The sequence below is a fragment of the Malaclemys terrapin genome, chromosome 14 (assembly GCF_027887155.1).
Source record: "Malaclemys terrapin pileata isolate rMalTer1 chromosome 14, rMalTer1.hap1, whole genome shotgun sequence".
Lineage (NCBI taxonomy): Eukaryota > Metazoa > Chordata > Testudines > Emydidae > Malaclemys > Malaclemys terrapin.
Genome location: NC_071518.1, coordinates 4850681 through 4860670, shown reverse-complemented (window position 1 = coordinate 4860670; position 9990 = coordinate 4850681). Strand labels below are relative to the sequence as shown.

At 58.1% G+C, this 9990-nt stretch overlaps 1 protein-coding gene across 2 annotated transcripts; it reads right to left on the bottom strand.

Moving 5' to 3' along the window:
* Window positions 1-285: 285 nt before the first annotated feature.
* Window positions 286-4607, bottom strand: CIDEC (cell death inducing DFFA like effector c). Of its 2 annotated transcripts, none has more exons than XM_054049008.1 (6): window positions 4562-4607; window positions 2829-2899; window positions 2346-2487; window positions 2113-2262; window positions 1182-1366; window positions 286-835 (listed from the first exon to the last, which is right to left on the bottom strand). In XM_054049008.1, exons 2-6 carry the CDS (start codon window positions 2879-2881, stop codon window positions 667-669), a joined length of 699 nt encoding a protein of 232 aa, XP_053904983.1. In that variant the 5' UTR covers window positions 2882-2899; window positions 4562-4607; the 3' UTR covers window positions 286-666. The 2 variants fall into 2 exon arrangements, with proteins under 2 accessions (XP_053904983.1, XP_053904984.1); XM_054049009.1 differs by lacking the exon at window positions 4562-4607 and adding an exon at window positions 3292-3348.
* Between the last annotated feature and the right edge of the window lie 5383 nt (window positions 4608-9990).

Below are 9990 nucleotides of genomic sequence, written 5' to 3'. Positions count from 1 at the left end.
GGGTACTGCTGAAGCCAGGCGCTGCTGTGCAGGCAAGAGGCAGCCCTTGTCACCTCAGAGCTTAATCCCCTTTGAGAGGAGGAAACTAGGGGAATGGCTTAACAAGCCCCAGGTCTCCACCTGCCTGCTTCAGCGCATCCCTAAGCCCGGGAGGGCATTTTAGGTCTGGCTGAGGGGAGACCCTAGGGAGCACAACCCCTGCAGAGTGGTGGGATAGGTGAGGGAGCAGGAGGCTGCAGGCACCCCAGAGATGTGTGGGGTGTATAAACAAGCAGGAGTCTGAAGGCTTTTATAGACCATCTTTAATGTGAATAAATATATTTACAGGGAGTCACCAACAGTGCCAAGGCTGAGAGAGTGCCATGGGGCAGCAACGAGCCGGGTGAGAGTGAGGCCAGCTCAGGGTGTGGCAGGAAGCTACTCCAGACAAGTCACCAGCTGCAGGCTGGCTTGAGCTGAAGCAGAGCGGATTCTGCCTGGCCTTCAGCCTAGGCAGAAGGCCATGTGCACAAGGAACGTGAGAGCCCCAGGGAGCCTGCCCTGGGGAGCTGGGACCCTCCTAGCCAGTGTAGTGCTGACGCTCCCACTCTCCACCTCACGCTCCTGGGCAGATGCGGCAATGGGAGAGGTCACGGTAGAGTCCAGGCGCTCGCAAGGGCAGAGGCTTCACTGAAGCATCTTCCTGCAAGGAAGGGGCTGGAGGCGCTGCCGAGATGAGGCCTCCTCTTCTTTCTGTTCCTCTGTAGCATCCAGCAGCTGGTGCATGTAGCAGGAGGTGCCGAGCAGCACATGGCCTGTGGCCTGCATGGTGAAGAGGGTCCAGCGCAGGGCTTCCCTGGGGTAAGGGGAGAGCCGTTAGGGTCAGAAGAGGAGCCGAGTGGCAGGATAGGTGTAGTGAGCTGTACAATAGGCCAGCACCTGCCTGGAGCCCAGCCCAGAGAACACCCTGCTCCACCCTCCAGCACAAGGGCAGCTGAATTGGAGTCCCCAGGGTTTAATCCCTTTGTGTAGCATCTACCCCCTAGACCCAGGAGCTCCCAGAATGGAGGCGGGTCTGTGGACATGCCAGCTTGGTGGAGGGGGCCGAGATCTGGGCAGCCCAGCCCTTGGACTCAGGTTGGCAGTGTGGATCTGACCTTCCCAGCACAGGTGGCAGGGATCTCTCCCTCCCCAGTACTCACTTCATGAGCCTCTTTGCCCCGTAGCACCGCAGGTCATAGGACATGCTGTACGTGCCGTAGAGCGTGGCCTTGACATTCAAGCAGCCCAAGTCCTGGGGGTTGGTCTTGTACAGGTCAAAAGTCACACAGGCCACATCAATCCTCCGGCGGGGCTTGCGGGAGAGAGACAGCTGGTACCCTGCCATCTGCAAGAGACCAGCCCAGGGTCAGGGAGCAGCAGCCACCGCCTCTCCTGTAGGAGCTCCCCCAATCCCCAGCAGGAACTCCCTATTGGACAGCCCTGCTCTGGCCTCATGGACCTGTGCAGGGCTATCAGTGAGCCAGAGGCCATCTGCCAGTGCTCCCCATGCAGGGGCCAGGCCAATGAGGAGCTGTAGGGACAAGCAGGGAGTGTTTGGCTGCATAGTACCCATCTGGCAGGGTGGGAAGGCTGTACCTGGGCCCTTCCTAGAGAGGCTTAGGCTGCTCCTGCCCCATAGTCTTCCCCAGAATGCCCCCCCCACCTCCCATTACTTACCTCCCCAGTTGTCTCAGTGAGGGGGAAGGGCAGAGCCCCCTGGGGTCTGTTCCCATGGGGGGCTCAGTTCCCTCTCACTGATTAAATGACCTCACTGGGGCCCTTCTTAACCCCCATACCCCTGGGTTATCCTGTGGGGTGCACTGCTCAGTCTAGCACTGACTAGAGCATCTCTGGGCACCCCAAGAGATCAGGTCCCTGGCACAGGGATGTGGGAGGGTCCCAATACCTGGCAGACAGGATCTAGTCCCCTCTCCTCATACAGGCACTGCAGATCACAATGGACTGGGATAGCCCAGGCCTGGCTCCATCCCAAGAGCCCTGGTCCAGCATGGGGGGAGTGATCTCAAGACGCCAGCTCCCTAGATCGGAGGGGGCAGGGAGAAGAGGTCATGCCAGGGTCCCATTGCTCACCTTGGCTGCACGCCATGTCTGCCCACTGCCTAGTACCATGAACACAGTGCCCTCCTCCAGCGTCTGGAAGAACTCCTCCGTCTCCACACTGGTGCCATCCTCATCCAAGACCAGCGAGATGGCACCCACCATCAGCAGCGTGGCGCGGACCTGGAAGGCGAGGCCGCAGGTGAGGAGAGGCCAGAGAGGGAGGCAGGACAAGCCACCCCCAGGACCAGCTCCCCCACACTCACCTTGTCAAGCAGGTCCCTCAGGCTCTCTGCCACAAGGCCCTTGCGGATGCTACGGTCCCAGTTGCAGATGCGATAGGGCCGGGCCCTGGGGACAGGACTGGACAGCAGCTGCTGGGTCATGGAGGCACTGACAGAAACACACCTGGGACAGAGGGAGGGGTCAGGCAGGGATCTGCCCCACCAGCCCTCCCCAGCTAGGCAGGGGCCACCATGCCCTGCAAGTGAGATCAGCCACCCACTCAAAGCTGGGTAAGAGGAGCCAGTTAAGGACTCCTACCCCTGTGGCTAGGCTAGCAGCATCCCCCCGTGGCATAGGGATCACAGACCGACAGCATGGGGCCAGTAAGCTCGGGCTGTAATCAGGCAGGGGACCTGCCTCTCCCCTCTCTGCACCCCAGCCCTACAGCAAGGGCCCAGGCTTGCAGCCAGCTGTCCCACCTAGGGCTCACCCTGCGGGGAGGGTCTCCGCCCATTGACACTTACCTGGAGAGGGAGCTTGGGGACAGCAGGCCTAGCGACTTCTTGGCATAGTCCATCTTAGTGATCAGCACAGTCTGCAGAGAGGAGTTGCTCAGCACAGAGGCCATGGCTCCCACCACCCCCTCTGCCTCTTCCAGCAAGCCCCCGCCCCCAGCCATCAGCCCCCAGGCACTGGCCTGGCACTGCCAGGAACCTGTTCCGCCGGTGCCCCTTGGGCACCACACTGGGCATCTTCACATGCACCACAACTCAGTCACCAGCTATCCCATCTAGGCTAGAGACACCCAAAGTGAAAGGGCCTTTAATCCTTCACTGACCTGCCCCCGCAATCAGCCTCACTCCCCCACCAGCACAGACCCCACCACCCCTTCCCAAGGACAGCCTCAGGCCCCCCCACCCCCCACAACCTTGTGCTGTGGCTGTCCCATAGCCAGTCTCCAGAGAGGACTCAGCAGAGGGTACTCACCACACCCTGACCCACAAGTGCCCCAGTGCAGGGATTGCCCCGTGCTGCCGGCTTGGAGTGCTGGGCTGAGCCGTGCCCTTTGGCCAGGGAGGGGCTGGGGACAGGCTGCTCTCAGGACAGTCTGTTTGCCAGCTCAGCTGTTGCACAAGGCAGCACGTGGGAAAACCACTCAGCAGCACAGGGAGCCAAGGTCCTCAGGTCACTCCCAGCTCACACTGCCTCCCCTCATGCCTCACGGGCAGGGCTGCTTTTATTAACACTCCAGCCTCCCCCGGCAGCATGTTCACCCCACTGGCTCCAGCACCTGCTGCAGGGCTGCCCTGGGCCCAGCATTCACACTGCCCCCCCCTTTGCTTGCACTCAGGGGGGGAGAAGCAGGGGCTACCCTTTGCCCCAGGCCACCCCATCCCCAGACACCACAGGCTGCCATCTCTTCCAGGGAGCAGGAGGGACCCCCAGGAAGTGCCACCCCCACCCAAGGCCATGCTGCCTTAGTACAGACCCCTGTACTCATGGCCACAAAGAATCTCCAAGTCCTCCCAGCAGCCGAGACCATCCTTCCCCCACCCCCAAACACCCCAGCCCTCCAAACGAGGATGCCACCAAGGAACCCACCTCCCATGCCTTGGATTGGGGAGGCAGGAACACATAGCTAAGAGAAGGAATCCTTCCCCCCTCCCAGTAAGGGCTACACCCAAGGCAGGCAGTCTGGTGGGGACCCTGTCCCATTCCTTACCAGGGACCACCACAGCCCTCCCAAACATGGGCCAGGCACATTAGCCAAGACTGGGGCTTCTCAGCAGTTTAATGCTACGGAGGAACAGGATGGGGAGCAGCCAGCACCCCTCTAGCAGTTACCTGCCTTCCTCCCCTCCCCCCACCCCATCCATGATCTCACTTTTCACAGCCACCTCCAGCTGCCTGGATTCACCCTCAAATCTCTGCCTCACTCCTATCTTCAGGGGATCAGCCCTGCTGCCCCTTAGAACTGTGCCTCCCTCAGACAGGACTAGGGAGAGGCTGTCAGGGGCTCAGCCCCACAAGCCAGGGCCCTCCACTCTGCCCTCTCTCCCCCAGAGAGATTAGAGCTAGCCAGCTGCTCATTAGTGCTATAGGAGCAGACATCAGTAATAGCCCCAGCAAAGGGGCAAAGCACCTCTTGCCCCCCTCTGGGGTGTTTGTAGAGCCCCCCCCTCCAAAGCACCCCTTTCTTCCCCACCTCAGTCATCTAGCTAGAGGTAGACACCCAGAGCAGAAACAGGAGCCTTACCTGGAACAGACACTTGGTACCCAGCCAGGAAATCTCTGCAGCTTCACTTCTAGTGCCTCTGGCTCAGTTTATATCCTGACCACGACCAAACTCCTCCCTCACCCCCTGCCTCGTTAGCCAATCCCCACGCAGAGAGGCTGGACAGGCAGGGGGGCGGACCTGCAGCGTCTGCCTTGCAGGCTCCTGGGAGCATTTCCAGGAGCGGGGCCCATGATGGAATTTCCTCTGAGCGAGAAATCCCTGTGCCCCTCTGCCCGCCGCCTGCACCCCCACGGGCACTGAGGGCCATTGTCTCAGTGCCTCGTCCGCATGCTGCCCTGCGCCTGACCATTCCCAGGGCACCTCAGTCCCCGGGCTGAGCGCCCCGTTCTGTCGCCCGGGGAGGGGCCTTGGTGGGCTGCACCCAGGGCCGGTGCTAGCCCACTGGGGTCCTAAGTAAGCAGGAACATTTTGGGGGCCCCACCCACATACAACACATACTAATAATTAATAGGGGGCCCCTTGAGCTGCTCAGAATAGCTTAGTCTCCTAATGCCTAGCACCAGCTCTCCACCAGCAGGGCCAGAGAGCATCAGATCTTTTACTTTGCCCCTTATCATCTCAGTAGCAGAACGACGCAGCCTCGTCAGACTTGCCCCGTAGTGAAAGCTCTCTGGGATCTAGTGCAGGGGGCTAGGTGAGAAGACAGACTACTGGTCATTGTCTCCTATTATTCTTATAACCGAGCTGTTCTTCCTCGGCGGGGGCTGGTCAATAATGACATCAGGCCAGAGCCGTATGATTAGGATTGAGGCTCGCGGGTGGGTGGGAAACCACATTAGATTAAACGAATTCTTCCAGACCCCTTTGAGGATTTTTTATTTTCTCCTCGTGGTGTCCCTGCAGGGCTGTTCAGTTTTCTGGTGCAAGAGGAACCTTTGGGTCTGAACAGTAACGGGGACGGAACAATTATTAATCCTAGAAAAAATCGTATTCACATCTAGCCAGTGAACAATATTGCAGGGAGTTTTCTCTCTCTGAGGAGTCAGTGACAGGCAGAGCTGAGGTGGTTCGTGTGTCTCAGACCTTAACAGGTTCAGATCACTTTGAAATTGCACCATGGCTGAATTCCCTGGGTTTACAAGGCTTCCTTTGGGGAGAATTGCACCATCCCTGTCATAGAAATTCCTGAGCTGTACATGCACCCATCACTCCATCTCAACATAGGGCTCGCCTGGGAATTTAGGGCAGGCTGGGTCAGGGGAAGCTTGCCAGCTGCTCCCTCCTCTCGCTCACAGCTGCACGGACTGTCCTAGGCACTGCTGAACAGCACTGGCAAGTGGGTGTCTCACATCTGATGCTGCGCCCGGCATGACCCTGCCCTCCCAGAGCACCCACGCTGGGCCTCTCCCCATGTAGTCTTGCTGGATCTTTTCCCTGCTGGTGAGCCAGCCCCCGCCCCGCGCAGTCGATGCATTGCTGTTCTTTCCGCGAGCGGATAAGTGCCGGCACTCTTGATGACATCTTTATTCGTTCCCTGTCGCTCTTTCTTCCAAAGTCTGTCTCTGGAGAGGGTCTCAGAGCTCAGAGGCCTTTGTGCACACAGCAGTTACGCAGGTTGGGACAGACTGCAGCATGGGGATTGGCCGGGGTGGGGAAGAGCGCTTGGCTGCAGCACGTGAGGCTGGAGTTTCACCTCCACGCAGGGCAGACGCTAGCGACCAGCATGTGCTGCCGCTGTGCAGAGCGCAGCAGCTATTCTGGGTTCCACAGGGCTTGGGCCGGCTGGAAGGAACCCTCGGGGCAGCCACGCCCAGGGCAAAAGGCTCTGGCGGTGGGTTTGGGTCGTGGGGGTTTGGCCCGGGCAGCAAACCAGACCTGGGAGAGGTGCTCGGAGCTGGCAGCTGCCCTGACTTGGAAGCTGGCTGAGGACTCCACCGTCTGGCTGTTGGGGAGGCCTGGCAGCTCCAAAGTCACAGGCCCCGCTTTGCCATTGCCTAGCTATCGGCCCCGCTCCTCGGAGGTATTTAGGCTCCTTGAAATCAGGGGACGTTAGGAGCTGAAGTACCTTTGAGGAGCCGGGCGATCCCCTCTCTGTCTCTTTTCCCCCCTTGCTAAAAGAGGGCTAGCATCCGCCTGAGCATTGTAAGGGCTAAGGACTCTCAGCAGGGCAGCGCCTGATTCCCCTTGAGCACCCATCACCACGCCATTGCCAACAGCCCTCCACCGCGGCCTCTTGAACCTAGTGGGCCCTGGTGGCTAAAGTCATTCCCTGCCCACGGTGCCCTCAGCCTAGGTCTTGGCGGCTGTGGACATGTGAGTGTTGAAGGGGATTTTCGCTAATGCTCCTGCTTTGTGCCTGTGGCTATTTCCGTAGAGGAGAAAAGCTCTGCAGCGGAGCTCGGAGGCTGCCGTGGGGAGAGAGAAGCTCCCTCCTTCCGTCTCAGCTGTCAGCGGTAAGAAGGGGAGGAGATGCTTAAGCAATCAGCAGCTATTACGGGCAACTGTAAATCAACCGCTGAAGAGAGGGAAATAACAGACGGCTTTGTCATTTCCAGGCGAGACCACGGCGAGGCAAAGAGTGGTTAGAGGGCCTAGCGGTTAGTGCTTTTGGCCCATTCACCTCTTTGCAAAACAGCTCCCAGAGGTTTCAATTGCTACAGCGGGGGCTGGCAGGGAGTGGGGAAGGCTTGTGTGAGGACAGAAGGGAAGGAGAGTGGAAGGGTTTGAGACTCAGGCAAGGGGAGAAAGGGTTCAGGCTGAGCTGCCAGGCAGGCTAGGAACAAAGGGAGCTATGGCCGGGAGACTGAAGGCTCAAAGGAATCATTTCACCACCGGGCACTGCAGTATTGAGAGGTGCTAATAGAAGGGCCCATCACCGTGGTATCTAAGCTCTGGTGCTCTCTCACCTCACCGGGTGACAGTGCAATAGGACGGCCTCATTCTCAGAGTGCAACTGCCTCTGCAAAATGTCCCCTTAGTTTGCAAACACAGCGACCGATGGTGCACCCAGACCCCGGAACTACAGGGGCAAGTGAATAAGGAGCTGTATAGACGTGGGCACCTCCCCAGGCCCATGCATCGCGGGGGGAGAGGGAGCTGTGCAAACAAACCAGGCCCCAGGAGAGCTGTTGTATGGCAGAGGAAAAGCAGGGGCTGGCCAGAGGTGACTGAAAAGCAGCTTATCGGCTTCCATTGCTCCCAGAAGGCTCTGCGCACAGCATTGGCCAGGCCTCTGCTGGCACTGAGCAGGGCTGCCACGCCAGCGGGTGCTGCTGTGTGGCGTTGCTATTTCAGTCATGGCCCAGGGACTGGAAAACCGGTAACCTAGGGACTCAGGCCCAAATCCACAACGGTATTTAGGCTCCTAACTGCCATTTGTTTCCGTGGGAGCTAGACTGGGGATCTAGGCCTCAGAGCTTCAGGTTCCCCAGTAATTCACCCCCCGGGCCGTGGGGTCCTTCGAAAGGAAGAGCTGGCCCTAGTCTCAGACATCAGCGTGCCCGGCCAGGCCAGCCTTCGTTCAGTGCTGTACAAGAGTTTGTTTCATTGATTTGACTGGCTGATTGGCGTCCCCGTCAGAGGTAGCTGCAGTAGCCAGCAGCCCCTGGCTCCCGAGGCGCGTTATGCTTTCAGCCCAGGGAAGTAACCAGAGCCGGGGAGCATGACCACTCTGCCCTTCCCATATTGCTACTTGGGAGCAGTGTCCTGACTGGGGTGGGGAGTTCTGTTGTGGTCCTGGTATGGCAAAAGGGGTGACAACATGAAAACATGGCTTTGGCTTTGGCTGAAAAGCACTGTCCTAGCATTGGGCTGGCCCTTTAAGGGCTTTGGGTTCAGTCCCACCTGTGCCTTGTTATCCACTTCCAAGTAATGGATCTGGGGTGGTGGTCAGGCATCATGTGATGGAAACCCAGGGGGATAGGAGACTGAAGCTATGTTTAGAGCTATTGTATGGGGTAAGGTACCCCAGTAGTGGAAGAAGCTGTCTAGGGCCGGAGGCCTAGAAGAGATGCCTGTCCGAGTAGGGGAGAGGATTTAAAGGCCTGGGGAGCTGAAGAATGTGAGTTTGTGTTCTGTTGATTTGGATTAATTAAGGGGGGGCCCTGAACTGGGTTTGGGGGCTAGAGGGTCAGTATGAACTGCAGGATTAGAAAACCTTGAGCCCAAGAGGGGACTGTGTGAACTATTGTTAAACTGAGTGAGTTCTTACAAGGGGGAGGGAGCAGTGGGGAGAGTAGGATCATAAGCGGGGTACTTTGGAGGCATCTCTGGCCATGAGGGGGCATTTGGGGAGCAGTGACCACCCCATTGTAGTGAGGAAGAGGAGACCAGCAGGCTGGGGTCTCAAGGTGTGGAGTTGCTATCATGGAATACCTTGCTGTGGAGTCAGGTGTCTGCTGTCTCTTGCAGCCCAGGCCCCATGGTGGGTTGTTAGATTTCTAGCTGTCCCCTCTGCAGGAGGGAAACCCCTTGGGACAGAGGGTTCGGTTCAGGGCTGGCGAAAGTCCAGCGTAACCAGCCTCACCATGTTTCTTTGAGGCAGTGAAGCAGGGAAGATCCCGAGCAGCAGACCAAAGACAGCTGTTGATACTAGTCTTCAAGACACCCCGCAGGCTGGATGGGCTAGGGGAAGACTCGGACGTAAGCTGGTGGCTTTGGGCAGGCATGCTTTTGTAGCAGGGGTGTCCTGTCTAGCTGCAGGACCAGCCATGGTGAAAGGAAGGCTGTTGAAGGAGAGACTTTGGAAGACACTCCCTTGTGTTGGAGGGGGACTGTAGACCAAGAATCTGCCTGAGCCCAAAGGAGGAAACGGAGGCAGGGAAACGCGTGCAGATGTGCGTCTTACACAGAGCTGGACCGTGTCTCTCTTGTGCTGAGTGTAGAGTAACTGTCTAAAATCCTGTGCAAAGTCTGTGTCTGCTTTCACTGTCACGAGCCCCAGAAGAGAGAAATTGCACGGCCTGAGCGCCCATATGGCCGGAGTTCTGGAAAAGGGCCGGGCAGTCCGAGGGGGCAGCGCTAGTCCCAGGAGCTAGGCACTTAGGCTGCCGGGTCTCAGCCAGTTATGTAGTTGAGGGTAAACTTGGGCAAACTGTTCCCCCACTTCTCGTTTGGGGCTATGGAGTCTAGTCTAGGGTAGCATGACCCAGTCACACCCTGCACGCTACTGCAATAATATCTGTAAGGACTGTGCCTTGTGAGGGGTCATGAACACTAATAACACATTAGTTATCACTGTAAAATGCATGTGTTAATGGTATATGTGAAGAGATGGGTTCCCTTGGTTTGATGAACAAGTCTGCCCTAGACAAAGGAATGTGGGTTTACATATAACCAGTCACCAAAGCCGGGGAGCTAAACAACCGGGGGTTATCCTACTCCTGAGCTTGACAGAGAGAGACTTAACAGGACTCCTGCACCACAGAGACACACAGAAGACTGAATCC

Excerpts from the sequence above, each read along its gene's own strand:
- CIDEC (XM_054049008.1), bottom strand. The coding sequence starts at position 2,881 with ATGGACTATGCCAAGAAGTCGCTAGGCCTGCTGTCCCCAAGCTCCCTC. Across the intron at positions 2,488-2,828 it reads TCCCCAAGCTCCCTCTCCAG|GTGTGTTTCTGTCAGTGCCT; the intron begins GTAAGTGTCAAT and ends CCTCTGTCCCAG. Across the intron at positions 836-1,181 it reads GGGGCAAAGAGGCTCATGAA|GGAAGCCCTGCGCTGGACCC; the intron begins GTGAGTACTGGG and ends CCCTTACCCCAG.